At 35.7% G+C, this 22578-nt stretch overlaps 1 protein-coding gene across 2 annotated transcripts in view; it reads left to right on the forward strand.

The window, feature by feature from the left end:
* The window catches only part of EPSTI1 (epithelial stromal interaction 1), a 105265-nt gene extending 83674 nt beyond the window's left edge, over window positions 1-21591 (forward strand). For both annotated transcript variants that reach the window (XM_012546306.3, XM_031958423.1), the window contains 3 exons: window positions 7671-7744; window positions 14752-14851; window positions 21049-21591. In XM_012546306.3, coding sequence (XP_012401760.2) covers window positions 7671-7744; window positions 14752-14851; window positions 21049-21057 — 183 coding nt within the window. In that variant the 3' untranslated portion in view covers window positions 21058-21591. The remainder of the gene's footprint in view (window positions 1-7670; window positions 7745-14751; window positions 14852-21048) is intronic.
* The last annotated feature ends 987 nt before the right edge of the window (window positions 21592-22578 follow it).

Genomic DNA, 22578 nt, shown 5'->3' on the forward strand with positions numbered 1-22578 from the left:
AGATGGCAGGATGACCAGTAGATGTTAAATATATTAAAATATAAATTAGATACACAATAAGTATACATGACCAAACCGTTATTTTGCTGTACAAAAAGAATCAGACTCTGAAATATTGTACAATTAGCCTGTGAAGGAAATCAAAAATGCAGGTGGGCAAAAATATAGGGATTGGGAATTCAATGTAATGGTTTTTAGTCATCTCCCAGAGTTCTTTCTCTGGGCGTAGCTGGTTCACTTCATTACTGCTCCATTGGAACTGATTTGGTTCATCTCATTGCTGAGGATGGCCAGGTCCATCAGAATTGTTCATCATATAGTATTGTTGTTGAAGTATATAATGATCTCCTGGTCCTGCTCGTTTCGCTCAGCATCAGTTCGTGTAAGTCTCTCCAGGCCTTTCTGAAATTGTCCTGTTGGTCATTTCTTACAGAACAATAATATTCCATAATATTCATATACTACAATTTATTCAGCCATTCTCCAATTGATGGGCATCCACTCAGTTTCCAGTTTCTGGCCACTACAAAGAGGGCTGCCACAAACATGGAATGAACTCTTCAATCCTGTCAGATTGGAATTTCTTTGTCCTACTGTAGCCCAGGGAGCAGAGAGGACATTTCCCTGAACCGAACCATGCACTTTTGGAGAGCAATAACAAGGCAGATTACAGATGTTAACTTTTAGGATTGTGTGACCATACACATTGCAAGGACTATGGCCACTAATACTTCTATGCTAGCCTATAACTTTGTCCCAACATTGCTGAGAACTCTTGACCATTCCCAAAGTCATACAAAGACATCAAACTGGGGAAACTCATTATATATATATATATATATACTAGGACTGCCACTTGTGAGTTGGAGGGATAGTCAGTTAAAGTGAGATTTTATGAAAAGTAAAATGTCAAAGTTGTAGGTTTTGGATCACAACTTCAAGGGGTGATATGAAGTGGTTTTTTATTATGGTAGCTTTCTTACCCCTGTATTCCACTGGTATGCCAAAATATTATTTTTATGCAGACAAAATAAATAAATGATGCACTATATAGAGTGATGCTATTTACCCAAAGCCTTTTGTAGAAACTCCTCTTTTGGAATTTCTTCAGAGCCATTTTATCTATCTTTATTACAGGAAAATCAGGCTCCTTAGGTTGATAGTCACATCTCTTTTTTTATGCCAAACAGTATTACCTAGCCTAATCATGCAGTATTCTTCCTCTTCACCTATAGCTCTTGGAATCCCCACATCCTTTCATTCAAAGCTCCGCTTAAGTGGAAGCTCCTAATTAGAGTGTTTCCTGGTGCTAAGAAATTGTTGGTGGATCTCCAGTTCTCAGAATTCTTTTTGTGTTTACTGGCTAGAGATAGAAACTCATTTGCCAGTATAGTGGCCATAGCCATAGTCCCTGCTGCTGGGGAGGATGAGGCTGATGGATTACATGGGTCCAGGAGTTCTGAGCTGCAGTAGGGCTGAAACCAAGCAGGTATCAGTACTGCTTGGAACAGATATAGTGAGCTTGCAAGATTGGAGGGCCACCAGGCAATCTAAAGAGCATTGAATTGGCTCAGATGGGAAAACTGCCACAGGTTAAATTTTCAGTGTTAATCAGATTTGGGTGCGTCAGTGGCTGCTGCACTTCTAGTCTGGAAGAGATAGGGAGAAACAGTCTCAAAAAAGGTATAAGTTTCTGGGGGCTGATACTATTTTATTTTTGTTTTTTTTTGTCTTTGATCCTCAGCACATATGTCTAATATATAGTAGGGACTTAATAAATGGTTGCTGAATTAAACTGAATTATTTAACAAACTTGGTTCTGAATAACTATTGACTATTTCAGGAATCAAATCTCTCCTCAAATGTTTATCATTGAGAATAATAAAAAAGATTTTACTGGAAGCTTTGAAAGGAATTCCCAAAGTAGAGCTTCTAATATATTTTTAGCAATGGAAGGATCAATGGGAATGAACAAATAGTACAATTTAGGTAATTTCTTGGAAGAAGCTAAATCATTTGAACATATAATATTCTGAGCTATTTGTCTAAAAGAAATCATTTGTGGATGCCTTGTGTCTTTGATTGTGCTTAGAATACCATTGCTCTAATGTTGCTCTCTTGCCCATCACTACAGTCCCAAATCAAATACCATTTCTTTTGGTTAAACTTCATCTTGACCTCACCAATTTAAAATTACCCCTACATAGACTTTATGAATCATTTTGTCGTGGTTCTTTTGAGATTTACATGGTAGTCTGATTACCATCTGTGAGAGATGGGATGGTGTGTCGTGCAAAAAGACTGAATTTTGGAGATCTGGGTTCAAATAGGAGTTTTGATACTTTTTGACTCTCTATGGGCAAGTTATTTAATATCTCTGTATTGAATTTCCTTATCTCTAAAATGGCAATAACACCTGACAAGCTAAGGATTGAGGCTAAGCTGAAACCACAGGGGTGACAACCTTTATCAGTTCTAGCTTTTGTCTGATCTTTTTATTTGTCCTAAGTTCATTGCTTTAGAGTTACCTGCTTGTCAATAGGGGAACTAGACTTACTTAGTGCTGCAATTTTATCTGTTTTTCAGTTTCCTGAGGAACAATTCTATTTTGGGCTATAGACTAAGAGATCCTCCTTTGGAAAAAAAAGAAGGAAATAAATTGTTAGCATACAAACATGAATTAGGTAGGCAACAAGCAGTTTTATTCCCAAAAAGAAAAGGAAAAACTAAATGACAAAGAATCATGACATGACTAATCAGTTAAGGAACTTGTATGTAGGTATGTTGGGACATTTGCAATTCTATTTGCAATATTATTTTACAATATACTTATACTGAATAAGTCCCTATAAGTGTCAAATGGACTCTTCCTTCTGGTGGTTTTTCTTTCTGTGAGTAATTCTCTTTTTTTGACCACTTTGCTTATTCCCCTGTTTTTGCTGTTGCTGCTTCAACAGCCAATAGCCAGCTGCTTGGGTAACATCAATGACCTGTCAAGATCTAACAAAGTTTAGTACCCCGAAGGTAAGGAGATATAAAGATGAGATGGCTCTATCCCAGACATACATCCATCACGGGCAAACTATGAGCTCAAAACTGGGGTGACTAGAGGGAGGAAGGATATTTTCTCCAACAATTCTAGTGTTCTTAAACTTCTGGACCATCAGAAAGAAGAAGCCTGGGGGTCAGAAACTGTCCCTTCAGTATATTCAAGCCTAGATAAGCTGAAGATTAAAAATGGACATGGCTACATGGCTGATCAGAAGCAGTTAGAGGATATCTCATCTTCACTAAAGTAGGAGAGGGCCCCTTCCATTGGGCATCCTCAGTGTGCTATACTCAAATTACGTACTTCATTTTTATTGTGATAAAAGGCTTTGTGAATCTGAGACATTTCTAAATGTACATTATAGTTTTAAAAATAATTTATGCCTTTTCCTTGTGAGCTTGGTATGGATAAAGAGTATGTCTTTTTTTACCTTGGTATTTCCACCACCCACCCATTACCTAACAAATTATTCTTGGACATAGTAAAACATAAATGAATATTTGAACAGAATTTAATATGTACTGAAAATTACATTTTCCTCTCAGTTTATAACTCTCTGGTCTTCCTTTGTGCTGAGTGTTATGAGTTACATGAAGTTTATCTAAGATTCAGAAATGTGCCCATAGAAACAAATAAACTTTTTTTCCCCTGAGGCAATTGGGATTAAGTGACTTGCCCAGGGTCACACAGCTGGGAAGTGTTAAGTGTCTGAGACCAGATTTGAACTCCGGTCCTTCTAACTTCAGAACTGGTGCTCTATCCACTGCACCACTTAGCTGCCCAACAATTTAAACTTTTAACAGTCAGAAAATTTTGCTGGTGCTTGAGGGAGAACATCTCACAGTCCTGCAGGAGCTTCGGATGCCTATGTCTGCCATCCCTCCCTGCTCAGAGGGTATTTACCTCCCTCATCGCCTTAAAGCCTTTTGAACAAAGGACCCCATTATACATCTGGCCAAATCAATATTGCATGTCTGTGTGTGTTAGTGGCTTGAGTCCAGTAGGTACAGCTCCTCAGGCGGCCGGTGATGCTGCTGAAACAGCCATCAGTGCAGCAGGACAGATTAATTTGTTGCGGGCATGCTCTTGGGTACCACGGGGAAACCAGTCTCTTCCTAGTAAACACACTTTTCTGGTTATCGAATAATCATCTGGGGAGCATCCATGCACAAAGCCTTGCTTGCTGCCCCCTCTGCCCTATGGAGTCCTGCATTGAGATGCCTCATTAGTTCCTCTTCTCCATTCTCTCTCTGCACTTTATCTCTGCTTTCTTGTCTCCATAATAGGATGAATGTGCATGGTTCCTTCCTTCTTCCCTCTCTTCCTCTATGGGTTCTCATATGATGCTTTATGTTAAAAAAAAAAAAAAAAAAAAAAAAAGGTGCTATGTTTGCAGTTTTATGCTTCATGAATACAGTAGAAGTGCTGAATTTGGACCTCAGTTCAAATCTTTCCTCTACAATTGACTCTTTATGTGACCTTGGAAAAGACAGTTTCCTCATATGAAAAATGGAGCTATAATGGAATATACTTAGCCTCTGAAACCTCTTCCAGCTCCAAATCAATGATTTGCTGAAAACAGGATACATTTACTGTCTTATCTAAGTTCCTAGCTAGAACTCTAGGACACATTAGTTTTTTTTTGTTATAGTATTATCATCAACATCACTTTTATAGTTTTAGGGGGAAGGATTTGGTTTTAGAATATCTTATTAGGGAAGGGTCCAATGCTAGCGGTCTCTTAACTTAAGTTCAATATTGGGACAAAACCAAGCCCTTGCAAGTTATCAAACAGTTAACAAAAGGAGGTTTACTTTGCTCTAAAACAAGAAGGATGTGCAACAATGATATGATGGCATCCCTACACATAGCCCCCCCCCCCCAGTTCTCCACATAGAATGCCTTTGGTTATCAGGATAGGAGATCATAAGTCTTCAGGAATCTATCAAGTCAGAGGAGCCTGCGTGCAAATAAAGCAATACGATGGGGGGAAATTTTACTGCCTATTTTAGCATGGTATAACATGGTCAATTAAAAAAGTATTTAGTTTTGAGAATGCATCAGCTTTCCCTGGATGTGCTCAAGATTTGCTGACACAAGAGAAACTGTGGTTGATGGTCCTACTGCAGCATTTTTGCTCCTTACCTAGGTTTTTCTGCTGTAAAATGAAATGTCAAAAGGTTACCCTTAAGCTTAGATGGCACCATTTAGGATATAAACTACCAGATTGTGACTGAGAATCTGAAGACCTGTATCTTAGTTCTATAAAAGAAATTCATGATTCAAATGGCAAGTGGATCATAGAAAGGATCGATGAGATCATCTTGTTCCATCTCCTCATTTTAGAGGTGAATGATTTCCCGAAGGTCACACAGACCAAAAGTGACAGAGAAAGACTTAAATCTAAATCTTCTAGCTTAAATCTAGCACTCTTGAACAAAGTGACCCCTCAGGCTTTCCATTAGATAATTCTGCCATATTACAGGATCTCAGAATTAGAACAAACCTCAGGTACTTTATGGTCTATGGGCTTGTAGGCTGGAGTTCGTGAATTTATTTATTTATTTATTTTTCCAAAGGCAATTGAGGTTAAGTGACTTGTCCAGGTCACACAGCTAGTGAGAGTTAATTGTCTAAGGCCAGATTTGAACTCTGATCCTCCTGACTCCACAGCCAGTGCTGCATCTACTGTGTCACCTGCCTATCCTCATGAACGTATATATTTTTTTAAATAGATATTTGCAAGGGTCAGTGTTGAAAAGTTATCCATGCATATTTTTTGAAAATAAAAAGCTTTAATAAAAAATAGTTTGACAACTCTCTCAAGTTATTGGTTTCCTTTGTAATTTTTTGTGTTTTATGTATTTAGCAACATTTTGATAAGGAATCCATAGGCTTCATTGGACTACCAAATAGAGGTCCCATAACATCAAAGAGGTTAAAAATCTTCAAATCTAGTCCATATCATACTAGCCCTGGGACTTGGAGAAATGATTCAACTCCTCCTGCTTATTTCCCTTTATGTGGGGATGACAGGATTGGGCCCCTTCATCTTGTAGAGCTATCATACAAATCAAGGATGTTGTGTTTGTGAAAGTACTTTGAAAACTATTAAACTTAATATAAATATACAATGATATTAGAATGCATTTTCCCAAATGGATATATTGCCTCTCTTCTCCTTGAGGCTTTGTCATTCCTAGTTCTAGGCAAATGATTAAATGCATTTTTGTTGGTGTAGAGATGGAACACACATAGTAGGAATAATAGGAATAAATAATATATCAATAATAGAAATATACAAATAATATATAAATAATGAGAAGAGAGGATCTTAATTTTTTGACTTACATACTTGATTATCTTTTTGAGCAATGGATTTTAAATCCACTGGAATGTATGCACACATATATGCCAAATGGATCAAGGATCTTGTCATTTTGGAAGTTCCCTCAAAATAAAATGATTCAGATTTCATCTATATCTGCCTATTCCATGTGACTCTTGACCATGTCCTGTTAGAATGCCATGGGATCGCTCACCCATCATGCTGGAACTGTTCTCATTATTCCTGACATTGAGAGTTTACCAGTGGATTTCTCCTCTTCCTCTCCTAGAATTTTTGGAAGCAATATATATCTTTCATCAAATAAATTCTATGTGCCTTTGGATTACAAGGTTAGGTTTATCATTTGACTCTAGCATTCTTTCTAAAAAATAAGTTACCTCACTCCACCACTGACTTAGCATTTAAGTTTATCCAAATCATTTTGGACTCTTCCCTCCTGTGAAATGGGGATAATGCTCAATATCTTCTCACAAATTTGCTGTGAGAATTAATAAGATTTTAGAACTAGTTCTAGAGCGGAATAAGGTAAGTGAAATACTTCTCTTGAAAGTTAAATGCCCACCTATGTAAGATAAATTACCACTTCCAAGAAGTCAACCAGCCTGCCTGGAGCAAGTAATTTAGTTCTAGTCAAGTTTTCCCATATTTGCAACAAATTACCTCTCCAGGGAGCCTAGAGGTCTGTCTGAAAGAGGTATCATACCTGAAATAGGTGAGCCTTTATTTTCAAAGACGAATATATTTTATTCACCTTGGTTCACTATAAAATCTGGCCTAACATTTGCAAGCTGGTATGAGTTCATCAGGAAAAGGTGAAAGAAAAATGCAAAGTGAAGTTATTTGGGGTCACACCTGGAGAGGTTAATTAGCCTTTGCAAGCCTGATGATATATGTCTCTTACACTTGTTTCTCATTTCAGAGAATGAATGTAGTTTACACTGCAGATGTTTCTTTCTCTGTTGATGTCACCTCGTGCTGGAGTGTCTAGACACTTTGTGCTTTATTGAACAGTACTCATTAGCTTTATATCTCACATTTTGGAAGTCACAGAGTGGTTCTATTTTTGACTGAACCATAATTATTTTGGCTGCTGCTTTATTATGTAAGAAATTAATTTCTCACAAAAACTGAAGTTAAGTAAAAGTTTCTGAAATGAAATATTGTACCAGTTAAGGTTAAACATGTAATTAATTTGGTTGTCTCCTGAACAACTATGTTAATTAAAAACCATTTGTTTGTTCTCTCCCCCCTCCCAAACTTTATTGTTCTCAGGGTGAATTACTAGAACTTAAACGACAGTGGCAAGAAGAGGAAAGAACAAAAGCTCACCAACGTGAACAGAGGAGGTATAATTGGCTAATAAAATAGCCCTTCTTGCTGAAATTAACTGACTATAAAGTTTCCTTAATGCTTTAGGGAAATATCACAATAGAATGAGCACATTTGGGGATTTTGTCTTTGCTTTTTATATTCCATATTATTGATTTTTGTGTGTGTGGGTGGGTCATATTGTCTGCAGAGCTTTTGTGATGTGGGCCATAGCCTGAGCTAACCCTTGAAGAGTGTGTGTGTGTGTGTATGTGTGTGTGTGTGTGTCCAGGTAATATTTCACTAGAATGCCTTATCTCACAGGACACACACTTTCTCTTCATGAGGTCTTTTGGGAAATAATAATTCTCACTGTGTTACACATTCTCCTTCAGTTTAACTGATTAAACCCCAGAACAGGGGGCCTTCAAATTTCAATGATAAATAAAACCTACTCAATCCTACTTTGACAAAGACCAAGTAAGAAGACTTAAGTGGCTATCTTAAATTCCAACAAGTTGTTTATTTTATTTTATTTTATTTTTTTGAGGTAGGCAGGCCATAAGTTTTTAGAGCCAGTGTAGTGTATTGTAGTGGAGAGAGAAGTGATCTTGGGGTTAAATTGCCTTGGTTCCATTTTTGCCTAAGATATAACCTGGTTATATCTTGTCCCGGTTAGCTTGGCAAAAATTTAATTTTCCATTGCCTTGGGCAAGAAATTATTTGTGTTTTAAAACTGTAATTTGAAGGGCAGGTAGATGAAGTCTATCTGGTAGATGAAGTTGGTCATCCCTGGTAGATGAAGTTGACTCAAAGCAATGAGTCTAAACAGTTGTCTAAAGCAATGAGATCACAAATAAATATTTTTAAAAATGTAATTTTTAAAAGAAAAAAAAGAAATGTGTACTTTATTTTAGATTTGTTAAACAAAACTTGGCTTGATTTAATTCTTATACCGTAACACCGATGCTCAGACAAGTGACCTCACTTGAAAGCTGACAATATTATCTGAAAGAGGTCTGCTTAAACACAGGTCACTTTCTGGATGGTTTTGGCACTTCTAGTTCATCAAAATCTACTTTATACTGTAGAAGGAAGAAGGTGGCTTTCACGGTTGGAAATAGTAAATGTTTCCAGAAAGAGACTTGTGAATGACAAGTCTGAGGACTCCTTATCTTATTGTCCTGAAGTTGAAAAAATGTTGGAGAAAGGGGAAGAATGAGGGGGCTGGTGTTATTTTACAAACAAAAATTTCAAGAGCTTCTAAATGACTTTTATGTGGCACATATTGACTGCTTTGTGAGGCAACCTAATTTAAGGATTTGTTCACCAGACTTGAAGGCAGAGAAGTGGATTAAAATCCTACCTCTGTGGGATTTTAAGAACTCTGTGGGTTCTTAATAGCTGAGCAAATCACTTACCTTTTCTTGGTCTTGTCATCTATAAAATAAAATGTATAATTTCAGAGTTGTACTGAAGATAGTGTATATAAAATGCTTTGTAAACCTTAAAAAGATTACATTAGTTGTGCTTATCATTAAAACTAGATTTTTATATTTTTTCAATGAGACTAAAAATTTCTCAAATGTGAAAATTAATAATCAATAAAGATTTATTGTCTAATCTAAGGATAAATGAAATCTGCCATATTGACACCAATGTCCTGTTGCATGAGACAGACCACTACAATGAACTGTCTCCTATTTGTCCTTTTTCTTGAAGAAGGATATGACATTTGGAAGAAGTCATGAGATGACATGCAAGTGAATTAGATTTAAGTGAGGGAGAACTGTGCAAAGTCACCATCCTCACTTTCTACTCCAGAGTCATCTCAATCCAGTGGCAAGATATAGATCAGGATGGCTAGAGCCCAAAACCAAACATATCCAATCAGTTCAATAAAATTTCTCTTAGCAATGTTTCATTTTCTTACAAAGGTACTTCCTAATGGGGAGAACCTATTATTGTATTTTTTACAAACCAGTTTCTGATAGTGTGTTGCTTCATTTCTCCTGGGTGCTCTGACGATTAATTGGATTGTGTCTGAGGGGCCTTTAAGCTCCTTAGAGAAAATGGTTAGTTTTTAGTAGACAGGCTCCATTTCTGTGGGCCAGATCTTCAAAGGATCACTTCATTATTTTTTTTTTTTAAAAAATGAGTCTTATCAGTAGTAGGAATGTACATCTGTGTATTTTGGTAACCCAGGCTTTGGTTCTTTTAATTCATTTTCTGTGCTGTTGAATACTCTGCCTATTGGATCTAAGAGTGGATTTCTCTGCCCCCTTCATTCTTCTCTTTGCACTGGTTATAATTAAATCCTACATCCAAATTTAATCCATAAAGAAATCCCCTAGAATAACAAACCCAGCCATCGGTTTTCTAAACAGCTGATCCTGTCATTAAAGCATGTTTCATGCCACTGGGCCTCATTACTGGAGCTTAAGAAATTACCCCGTCTTCACTCCTTAATACAATAGTAAAAGCTGTCTGCAGTTTATCTAGGGAGAGCCCAAGGGAGGTTTTCTCCTGGGCTATAATTTTATTAAAGTCGAAAAGGACAGTTGCTGTCCCCCTGTTAAGAGTCTCACATGGAAGAAACCTTAGACCTGAATTCCAGGATAGAGACCTCCAGGGGCTTCTACAAACCCTTTTAGATAGAATTCCATAATGAGCTCATCTGACACCTGAGCCTGACACTCTGTGACACTATGATTCAGAGGGAGTGAAATACAAGTTCCAGAGAGAAAAGACTGAACAAGGATTAGGAACTCAAGTGAGACCAATTAGGAACCAAGGTGAAATCTATTAATTTTCTGTATCTTCAAAAGTACCCCAAAGTTATTTTTTTCATTTAACTATATATTAAAAATTAGGAAACCAATGTGAACTATGACTATGCTTATATATTTTAAACACTATTAAAATAAATCTCCATTGAGGTCTTTTTCTGATTTGTTATTTAAGTGAGCTGGAGTTCCTTTCTTTTTCCTTTTGACAAGCTTAACTTTCTAAAGGAGATATTGAAATTTTATAATTTTTAATTTTGTACTTTTTCCAATGAACAAAAATCTGTTTTCTATTTCTCCTACTTTCTTCTCCCTCCTAATGGAAGAGAAAAAAAGGAAAAATGAAGTCCTCACAACAAAAATATATAGTCAAGCAAAGCAAATTCTTGCATTGGCAATATTCAAAATGTATCTGTTTTTGCATCTTGAGTCTATTACCTATCTGTCAAGAGGAACATGCTTCATCATCTGCTCTCTGGAATCACGATTGGTCATTGTGTTGATCAGATTTCTTAAGCTAGTTTTTTTATATAAATCATTCTTGTGGTTTTTGTTACTTTAATCTATATCATGTTCATAGACATCAGCCTAGGTTTTTCTGAAATGGTCCTTTTCAGTATTTCTTGGGTTAGATTACCATTACATTACATTTATATCAATTTGTTCAACCATATCCCAACTGATGGGTGGCCTCTTAATTTCCAGTTCTTTGCCACTTAGAAAAAGATGTAATATAAATATTTTTGTATATATCAATCCTTTTCTTCTTTCTTTGACCTCTCTGAGGTAGAGACCTAGAAGTGTTATCCCTGGATCAAAGAGTGTGAACAGCTTGTGGCTTTGAAAGACCCCAACAAGTTTTGGGAAGGCTCATTACTAGCATGTTAGCCGTCTGGGGATGAACTTTTATATTTTGCAAATGTGGATTGTCCATAATAACAAAACTATGGATCTTTTTATCCACAACAATTTTATAAAAGTCTACTTTATATACTAGGCATTGTGTGAGGCAATGTGAATGCAAAAATAAATAAATAAAAAAGAAATAATCAAAGAGATTACATTCTAATGTATTGAGTATGTTAAAGAGAAATATCTAGGTATTTTCTGAACCCAATGATTTATTCATTTCAAATTCCTGATAAAGTTTGAGATTCATTTTCTTTCATTTATAGTTCATTTTATATGTATTCCATATGTAATAATACATACTGTCTTGCCTGATGGAAAATAATAGCATGTCAGCTTCTTGAGGGCAGGGGCTATTTCATTTGTGTCTTTATATCTCCTGTATCTAGCACAGTCTTGTCAATAGGTGCTTAATAGATATTTGTTGATTGATTTATTGCCTTATACTGAGCAGGAGTACTATCTGCTTTACCATTTAAAGGTTCTATAATTACAAGGAGAATGAAGCCTCTTAAGTATATTAAGCCCTTACTAGACAATTCTTTCTCTTAAAGATTATGTTTTTTAGTCTTTTTTTTTTAAACTTAATTCTCCAAAGTGATAATTATACAGGGACTGCTGTCCCTAAGTGGTCAGTCAAATATATTTTTCATAGTTTGAGAAGAATACATTTAGAAAAGAGGAAATGTTTCATGTAAAGAATACTGTAGTTGAAACCAGGGGACGTAGGTTTGAGAATCAGTTGCTTACTATTTCTGGGTCTGATTTTCCTTCTTTATAAAATCAAAGGAGTAGTACTAGGTGATCTCGAAAATTTCTTAGAGATCTACATCTATAATCCTGAGTCCTGCCATATAGATAAGTCTTTACCACTACCCAATCAAAGAGATCTTGTGATGCATGTTGCTTTTAAGAGACCAGGTTTGGAATAAAATGACAAAATAAAAAACAAAAAGTCAACCCTAAGTATGAAATCTGCAGTATCATCATTATCTACAATATCATCAGCTTTGGCTCCTAAAGAGAAATATGTGCCATTTGTAATCTATCCCATCTCTATTCTTATTTAATAATGAACTGCTTACCCTTCCTTGGGGGGGGGGGGGAGGTAGAAAGGGACTAGGAAAAATGATTTAAATATTAACCATTTTAAACTACATTATGGTCATTAAAGTGATAATGAGTTTTAGGAGATCTTAAATATAGTTTTCCAATACTAAGAATCCAAATCACCATTGTATCATAGAACATTAGAAAACAATGACTGGACAGCTATAATCCAGAGAAAAAAGTATTATTTGCAAACAAACTATGATCTAGGGACTGGTCAACACAGATCTAACCAAAACCAGATCTTCAGTAAGACCTTCAGAACTCTGAAAAGTAACTTGGATATTGATTTAGCCACCATGATGTTCTTTGGCTCAAAGCTCCCAAATTCACCAAGGCATTGACATTGTCATCCACTTTGACAAATATTTCACTTAAAAAAACTGTCTATTTATCTATCTCTCTCTATATATACATATGTCAATTCTTTTACATATCTATATATCTTTATATCTCTATATTATATATTTTATTAACATATTATATATAATATATTTGAACCTTATAACCACCATGTGATTTTTAGGTACTATTATTATCCCCAGGATCATAAAACTTAGTGTCTGAAGCTAGATTTGAATTTAGATCTTCCTGATTTTTAATCCTACACTCTAATTCCTAGCTGCCTATCTTTCTTACATTTTTTAAGAATGATGTTAATAACTAGTTCCTTAATTGACTTCCCCCCTAAGATTTTTATATTATCAAGTCTCTATTAAAAAAAAAACTTTTAAAAATCAGTGTTTCCCTTCCCCTTTCTCCTTCTTTATCTTTACTTGGCTATAAAACTGTAATCCAGAAATAGCTCACATCATTTCCTTTTAGAAATTACTATGGTACTTTGAACAAATAGCAACATAAACTTCCTTCATAAGAACTTCAATAATTTTGTGAAGTCAAAATGACTATTATTAAGTAGTTGGTGATAAAAAACAAATTCTGTCCATACTGAGAGTTAAAAGTAGATCCTACTTTAAAAGAATATTTTCAAGATGAACTTTTTTAAAATAAAATGTCTATTATAAAAAAGGTAATAAAATTTAATAAAGTTAGACTTTTTGATAGAAAAAAACTTTAAAAATGAAATAGTAACTTTAAAAAAACTACATGTTAAATGAAATAGTTCATACTTATGCATCTGAGATGACAAAGTCCTAATATCTTCATGGTCAAGTCATAAAATAGCATTGTTCCATTTCCAGTGTTTGACTTAAGAACAGCATTTATGTAATACTTTGAAGTTTTCAAAGTGCTTTATTATGTTATTTCACTTGTAAAAATGGGTAAGTGTTATCATTATACCCATTTTTCAGATGACGAAACAGATGTAGAAGTTAAATGAAATGTTCAGGGTCACACAAGTAGTGTCTGAGACAAGATTCAAACTCAGGATGTTAAAAATAACATCCAGTTCAGAACTCTATGTACTTTGCCCTCCTATCAATTAAAAGCAATTTTTTTTTTTTACAGAAGATTAGGCTAAAGAATATTAAGATCCTGCATCCTGCTTTCATTCCTTGCCCCCATGTATTTCTTGAATAATTAATTACATGATGTTGGTAGTAAGTTTTTAAATGTCTCGTGTGGTGTGGGGAGAAACAACTGGGAAAGCAGATAGCTTTTTTGTTCTACAGCTATTCCTAGACCTTTTCTTCCTTCTTATTGCCCCCCTTTCCTGTATATCATCAGAGCCCTTTTCCTGGGGACCACTCCTGAAGGCATTAACGACTTGGGGGCCAAAGGAGGAGTGTCCTTCTGTCACTATACTAAGATTTCCCCTGCATTTGTTAAATACTCCTCAATTCAGTTTCCACTGTCATTCTAACTTTGGTCTCTACCAAAGCCAAGGACGGTCACATCTGTTGCTTCCTGTCCCCAGACAGCCCCTGGGTTTTCCAGTTGGTAAGGCAATGTCCCCTGAGGGGTGGGATATAGCCATCTCTGCAATATTATTGCTGTGCTGGGGTTGGGGGTGGGAATGCCATAAGCTGGCTAGAGTGTAAAACTCAGCATTTATGCCCTGGTGCTCTGAGCTAAGGCTGGCACCAGTTCCAGTGTATGGGTCTGTTATCAGCATGTCAGGATGGTTTATGTGGAAAAAAGGTTGCCACAGATTTCTCCCAAGCTATGAGGGAAAAAAGCAATCTGTACGGTTGGTTCACATAGCACATTAGGTTCTCAAAAATCTTCCAAGCCTGCAGCAAGCTTTCCACTAACTTGCATTTTTCATTGTTTTTAAGGGTAAATAATGCTTTTCTGGACCGGATACAAAGCAGAAGTCAACCCAGTGGTCTCCACCAATTTGGAAGTTTTGGAAATACGAATTGTGGTAGAGATTGGGTGAGTTTCTCCCCCCTCCCATATCTTACCCCCAAAAAATCAGAATTGAGTTAAATGAGAATTTGTTTTTTAAAAAAAATGTAGTTTCTTCCTTAAATATTACTCACTTGGCATTCTGTGATGGGCAGTCAGCCAGTGTGAAGTTTCTTTCCCCCCATATCTCACCCCCCCCCAAATCATCTTTCATAGTTGAGTTAAATGAGAAGTTGTTAAAAAAAAAAATGTAGCCTTTTCCCTAGATATTACTCACTCGGCATTCTGTGATGGGCAGTCAGCCAGTATGAAGTGTGATTACTATAAATTTCACAATAGCTTCTGAGGGAAAAGAGGGGGATAAAAGGGCCTGATTTCAACACTGGCTTATCAAAATGAAAAATGACACCTGCCCTTCATTCTCAGCTTGATTGCCTCGAATATAGGATTCTTTTTTTGTTTTTTGTTTTTCATCATCCAGTGTCCAGAACTAAAACAAAAATAAATGAACTTTTAAAAAGACGTTCTAGAAAACTTTCATCTATAAGTAACTGGTCAAACAGAATGATCCCAGGAACAATCTTTCCGGGAAAATAAATATTTCAGGGAATAGTTTTGTTCTTTCCCCCCCCCCCCAACAACAAACTGCTATTAAGAAGCTCCCTATCATATTCAACTTAAAATAAATAAGTTTCTTAAATTGCTTAGGCAAGAAAATTCTGGAGTCTTTGTCACTATGTTTCACATATAGGTGACATGAGGGGTGAAGGTTCTGAAGCCCCAGTCAGGCTAGAAAGTAGATATGAATCTGGTTAGTACCTTGTACATGAACCAAACATACTTGGATTGGCTCTGAAAATTTAAATGAGCCCTAAGTTAACAAATGTATTTGCTTAAAGGATGATATTGAGAAAATAGAAATCTACAAAGAGGATAGGAGATTATAAAATTGTTTCAGAGTTAGATGAACTGGAAAATGGAGAGAAAATCAAACTTAAATGAATATTTGAAGGAAAGACTGTCATTATTTTAAGACAGCTTCATCTATTAGAGGTGAATCTCACCTTAGAGGAATTAGAATGAGGTTTATGGATTATGTTAAGTTATGCTAATTTAGGGAAAATTTGGGTCAGCAAAATAAGTTTCTCTGTTTATGCTATTTGTATGTTCTGGTACATAAAAACATAAGTATGTAGGGAGACTATCATGTTACAAATTCCTGTGGCATTTGGATTGGTCAAGAAAGAGAAGGCTGGGAGCAACTTCCTTACTTATATTTTCTATCTTTTCCCTAGGTTTGAGGGCTATATTTTTTACTTCCTTATTTATTGGATCATTGTGGTGTTTTTCTAGTTCTAAACTAGAACAATTAACTCTCTTGTCTCATGTAGTTTTTATTTATGATTTCTTGAAATGTAGTTCTTAAACTGAGAATCAAATGGAGCTACTTGACTATGCCTTTAAACCCAAATCACTCTAGCTCTCACTGATTGGCCAATAATAAGTCCCAATCCAAGCCTCACTTGCTCATTGTTTAGATTTTAATGTCCAATCAGTGTACATAGCAATTATTTCTATACTTGTTAGATACCCTGAGGGGTCATCTCTTTCCAGATTGATTTTTTTATGTAGGCAAACTAGGCTATCTTTTGCTTTCAATTCTTAGCTAGCCTTTAACTACTTCAATGGGTGTTGCCTCAAACAAACTTGGACCTACGAAAGACCTTACTTTAAAAAAGCCAAGGTCTCCCACTGCTTTCAGAGCCATAGCTGATGACTTTTTCCACACCTCTGCCTTTCTTAAAACCAACTTACTTGCAAGTTAAGACAACACCCTCCTGATGTCTTAGGTCTTCTTTAAAAATAACCAACAATAGCTCCTAGTTTCCAGGAGAGAAATCAGGAATATTTAGAGTTGTTTGGGATTGCTTGGGGGGGGGGGGGGGGAAAGGCAATTCAAACAAAATAAGACCAACATCATGAATGACCATGAATTTGAGGTCTTGATTTACCAGACTATTTTTGCCATGTTAGCCAACTGCCTTGCTTTCACCCATGTTAAAATAGCAAAATGTCTATCTCATCAGGGGTAGCCTGTGAGGAATGGTACAATTTATTGACTGATTGAGTTTTGGTTTAAATATTTTTATTTTTAAATTTTAAATTAAATTTTTATTTTTTAATTTTAAAGGTCCCATTAAATTTGCATTTTCAAAGTACACACAAAGATAGTTTTCAACATTCATCCTTGCAAAACCTTGTGTTCCAAATTTTTCTCCCTCCCTTCTCTCCACCCCTCTCCTAGATAGCAAGTAATCTATTATATATTATGAATATACAATTCTTCAATTCATATTTCCACATTTATCATGATGCACAATAAAAATCAGATCATGAAGGAAAAAATGAAAAAGAAAAAAGCAAGCAAGCAAACAACAACAACAACAAAAGTGAAAATGCTATGCTATGATCCACATTCAGTTTCTATAGTCCCTCTCTGGATGCAGATGGCTCTTTCCATCATAAGTCTAATGGAATTAGCCTGAATCATCTCATTGTTGAAAAAAGCCAAATTCATCAGAGTTGATCATCACATAATCTTGTTGTTGCCATGTACAATGTTCTCTTATTTCTACTCACTTAGCAGTGGTTCATGTAAGTCTCCAGGTCTCTCTGAAATCATCCTGCTGATCATTTCTTCTAGAACTATAATATTCCATAACATTCATATACATAACTTTATTTAGCCATTTTTCTACTGAGGGGCATCTACTCATTTTCCAGTTCCTTGCTACTATAGAAAGGCTGCTACAAATATTTTTGCACATCTGGATTGAAAGGTGCAGTTTAAATCTATTGAGACTACTTCTAAAAAAAAAAACAACAGAGAAGCAATCATTGCCATAGAAGATCCTCTCTGTCAAGATTAGAGTCATCACTGGATCATAGAGGCAAATTACTTGGTGTATCATAAAAATGCAGGGTTTTGATGTTGGTTCAGTTCTGAGTATTTTCTGTGAATGCAGAATTGAAATTGGAGACTATTTTTTTGTCTCTGTTTCCCTAGCACTTGGCACAATAAAAGCATATCATAAGTACTTTATTAAATATCTCTTGATTTATTTTTTTTAAAAAAACTGTATTTCCTTATCTATTGCATCAGCTAGGGTGTTTCAGAGAAGTCAGAAGGCAGTACGATGTAATGTTAAAAGAACTGAATTGGAATCCAGGAGAACCTGGATTCAAATCCTGTCACAGTCAATGTATAATCTTGAATAAATCATTTAATTCTCTGGGCCTCATTTTCACTACCTATAAAATGAAAAAATTGGGCTTAGTGACATTTAAGATTTTTTCCCAGCTTGAAATTGGTGTTCCTATGATTCTTTTATAAGTTTCCCATTTGTCCAACTTGGTTCCTATTTTTCTTTTAGCACTTGGATAGCAAACTCCTCAAATGGCAAAAAAAAAAAAAAAAAAAAAAAAAAGCTTAACTTAGTTTTTTTTAATGCTATCTATCATTGTACTATTTTTAGGGGGAGTAATGAAGAGTAAATAAAAAGTGACACTATTTTGTAGAGCATTTAGATCTATAACCCCAAGAATTCCAAATGAAGGTCACTCCTCCCTGTGGTGATGTCAGGAAAAAGATTGCTGTGATTTTGAATTCAGTGTTGCTGAATAACAATAATTTAAAACCCAAACCCAGCAGTTTTTAAGATACATTTTATTAGTTGTCTGACAGGGATCTTTCCCTGCCCCCATTTCCATGCCAATTAATTTATTTCACAATGCCTCATCTTCCTGGTATACTAATCTCCAGGTTAGTGGATTAAAAAAAAAAAACACTTTAAAATAGCACAGAATCAAAAGCTAATTATTGAGCTCTACTTTCCCCTATAACATGAGATATTTGAAAATTAGTATAATTAAATATGAAATTTCATTCATTCAACATAAATTCACTGAGTATGTTATATATAGGATGCTATTCTGGGCATTGTAGTGGTAGAAAAAAGCTTTGTTGTCATTCAGTCATGTCTAATTGTTTATGACCCCATTTGAGGTTTTCTAGGCAGAGATACTGGAGTGATATTCCTCCCAGTTCCTTCTGTAGCTCATTTTACAGATGAGGTAACTGAGGCAAATGGAGTAAAGTCACACAGTTAATAAATGTCTGAGTCCACATTTGAACTCGAGGAGATGAGTGTTCATTTCAGAACCAGCACTGGGTGCCCTATTGTGCCACCCAGCTGTCCTAGAAATAAGTAAAAATTGAATAAATATGAGTAACAGCTTAAGAAGCTTCCAATCTATTTGGAGGAAATAGGCTATAGGCAGAAGAGAGCAGGTGATTAAATATCACTTGGTCTTGGAATGATTTCTTCCTATCCTTCCTCCCACTTCTGACCCTCTGAAATCTACCCATCCTCCAAGCCTAGATGCAACCTTTCTCCAGGAAGCTCTCCTAGATTTCTTCAACCAGAAGCAATTTCTCCTTAATTTTAATAATCATAGCTTTTAATACCCTTCTTTTAACACACCACAATTTACATTGTTCTTAGCCTTTAAAATAAGAAATACTATGAAGCAAGCTGTTTGGAGATTACTGGGCTTGAATCAGGAGATCTGAATTCATAGCACTGCATCAAATACTCACTAGTTGTGTGACTTTGAGGAAAGCACTCCCTTTATCTCTGGCTGTTTTCTCAACTGTATAGTGAGACCATTGGACTAAATGTCCAGGGAAGGTCCCTTATAACTCTGGATTTTTTAAGTGATGGGCCATTTATAAAAAGGCTGGTCTTGCAGTCAGGAAGAGGCAAATGGATTTAGTTCTTGCCTCTGACATAACAGTAATCAAAATCATGATGATAATAATAATGGCTAATATTTATACGTGCCAGGTACTGTACCAAGTATTTTGCAATTATTAATTTCATTTCATCCTCACATCAGCCCTAGACAGTAAGGACTCTTTATAATCCCCATTGCACAGAGGAGGAAACTGAGGCACATAAGAGTTAAGTGACTTACTCAGAATCAAACAGCTAGTAGGTATTTGAACTCTGGTCTTCTTGACACTAGTAAATCAGTTGGGTGGGTGACTGAGAGCAAGTCATTTTTCCCATCCGTAACACTCTTAAGACTCTAAGACGAGAACAGTATAGGAAGTAGAAAACCAAATGTCAGAAAGATCTTAGTTAAATCTGACCTCAGATACTTCCTAGCTCTGTGATCCTGAACCAATTTCTGCCTCAGTTTCTTCAACTGCAAAATGGGTATTATAATACCACCTACTTTTCTGAATTGTTGTAAGGATCAAATGAAATAATATTTATGAAGCCTTTAGCACATTCCTTGGTACACTGTAGGTACTTAAGGAATTCCCCCCTCCCACACTATAATTTGCCATCTAATTACCTGTATGTACGGATACACAATTCTCTCCCACCAGAATTCCCTGCAAATTAAATGACAGGTCCAGACCCCTGAACAAATACTATTTACACATTTGCCTTATTATCTCTACTATATTGGCTTATAATGTCCAAGGTCTGTATTCTTCATATTTGTAACCCCATACCTTACATGTAGTAGAAACAAAACAAAATTTCAGTTGGGCTCTCTACTTCCATTCCTATAGACGATGAGGGGAGAAATATAGTGTTAAAAAATCATGTAAGGCCATCCCTCTAGATCTAGGTCCCCTACCTCATCCTCACCTGATGTGATTTTCAAAGACGGAAAAAAAATCTGTCCAATAAATCTCAGAATGCTTCCTTTTTATTCTTTGAACAAAACACCTAATTGTTATTACGTAATGTATTCAAGCAATATTTTCATTTAAATTGTGCTGCTCTTTGCTGAAGTCCTCACTGTAACTGTGCAGTTGGACAACAATATTTGTTTGGGCACGCTGTTATTTATGAACCAGGTTTGACTATCTCTGAGAACACAGCATGCTAGGTGTCAGTCAACAAGCTATTAATATGTCTGCAGATAGACCATTGGGTGAATCAAGTGCAAGTAGACTAGAAAATTAAATCCTTTCACTGGTGCTTTGCATAATTAAAAAATAATCATTTAAACCTGATGAATTAAAGGAGAAATTTCAAACCACCCCCTTTCTTTTGAGGGACTTCCTTCACCAGGGACCACAATGACTGTGACTTTGTTTTGCTGCTGGAGGTAATTTTCTTTCCTTTTCTTTTTTCTTTCAGGGAGTTTGAGACATTCTGCACTTTCATCCAGCCTTAGTCAACTGACCTTGAAAAAGCCCTGGGGATATATTTTTTTCCTTCTAATGCAGTCTTGTTCAGCTCCATTGTGATTTTTTTTTTACCCTTCTTCTGCATCACCCCCACTTCAGTGAGCAATCTGCAATGACCAGTCTGTCCCTTGCATTATGTATGGGTATTTTCAGCAGTTGATTAGCGAGCTCATATTTAATCTTTAATGACAGTGAAATGTTTCATTATTTTTGTAATTTGTTTTGCCTCTTGTCAGAAGTATAATTATAGCAACCTTAGTGATCTAGAGAAATGGAAGAAAATATTTGCTTTGTTGCTGGTATTTAAAGCCACTAGGGGAACAGGGATTTTTGTATATTCATCCAAATTGAGGGTGAGTTTGTAGAAGTTCCTAGGACCATTTGGCTTTCCTAGGACCATTCATTCTTTCTTTAGCTAAAGAACACATACAATAGAAAATTAAGCGTATTAATATCCTTTTGTTGAAATTTACTAATAAAATTTTAACTATCTCAGAAAGTTTTTTTTTTTTTTTAAATTGTTGATGCCTTTTCTTTATATCAGCCATGAAAGAAAAAAAAGTTTGGGTCTGGGTTCTTTCTTTTTTCTTTTTCTTTTTTTGTATTTTCTTATGAATATCATGTAGATTAGATGTAATATTCATTGCTCTACTCCCTCTCAAATTGATAATCTGTTTCCCCAAACCTTGGTTATTAAGATCTCTTAGGAATTTGCTTTAAAAGGATTGTATTTTTTAATACCGCATATCTCATGAGCCCCCATCAGAATCCATTTTCTAGAGATTGTCAGTTGAGGATCAGCTTAGTAAGACAGCCTGAAGTAGCTTTTAGAAAAAGGTACCTACTAACATAGTATACTTGGTATAAAATATTCCCCCAAATAAATGTTTCCTACACTCTCTCTCATTGGGATATACAGAGCCCAGATGAAAATGGATTTAAGATTATAGAGAATATATATGGTAAAGAGACAGTACTTGGTTCCTGGTTACTAGAAAGCTTTTTTTCTTTTTTTTTAACTCTTTATTGAGTACTCATGAAGTTCTTCCATAGACATAGTGTACCTTTTTTTAATGGGGCTTCTTGTGAAACCACAAATCTATATCCAATCTTCCTTTTGTTCCCAATGTAGACATTGCCATCACTTCATCTAGGGACTCCAGAAGGATACTAGTAGGAACTTGGGAAACCTCAAATCTCCAAAGCTGGAAAATCCATTCTTGTACCATAAAAGTGAAGAGGAGTAGAGAAGACAGAAATGGAAGGAGTCTACTCTTTCTTCTTCTCCTAAGTAACTCCTTAGGAAGTTTATGCTCATGTTATTCAAATCTTATAGGGATAGAATTCTAGGATAATTTCAGTTCTTAACTAGCTTGAAATTTTAGAGATGACCCTGGGGAACAAAATGGCAATGATTCCAATCTCAACCTTAAATTTTGTACTCTTCCCTGGAGCCATGTGGAGAGTTGTATAGGGAAGG

The sequence above is a fragment of the Sarcophilus harrisii genome, chromosome 3 (assembly GCF_902635505.1).
Source record: "Sarcophilus harrisii chromosome 3, mSarHar1.11, whole genome shotgun sequence".
Lineage (NCBI taxonomy): Eukaryota > Metazoa > Chordata > Mammalia > Dasyuromorphia > Dasyuridae > Sarcophilus > Sarcophilus harrisii.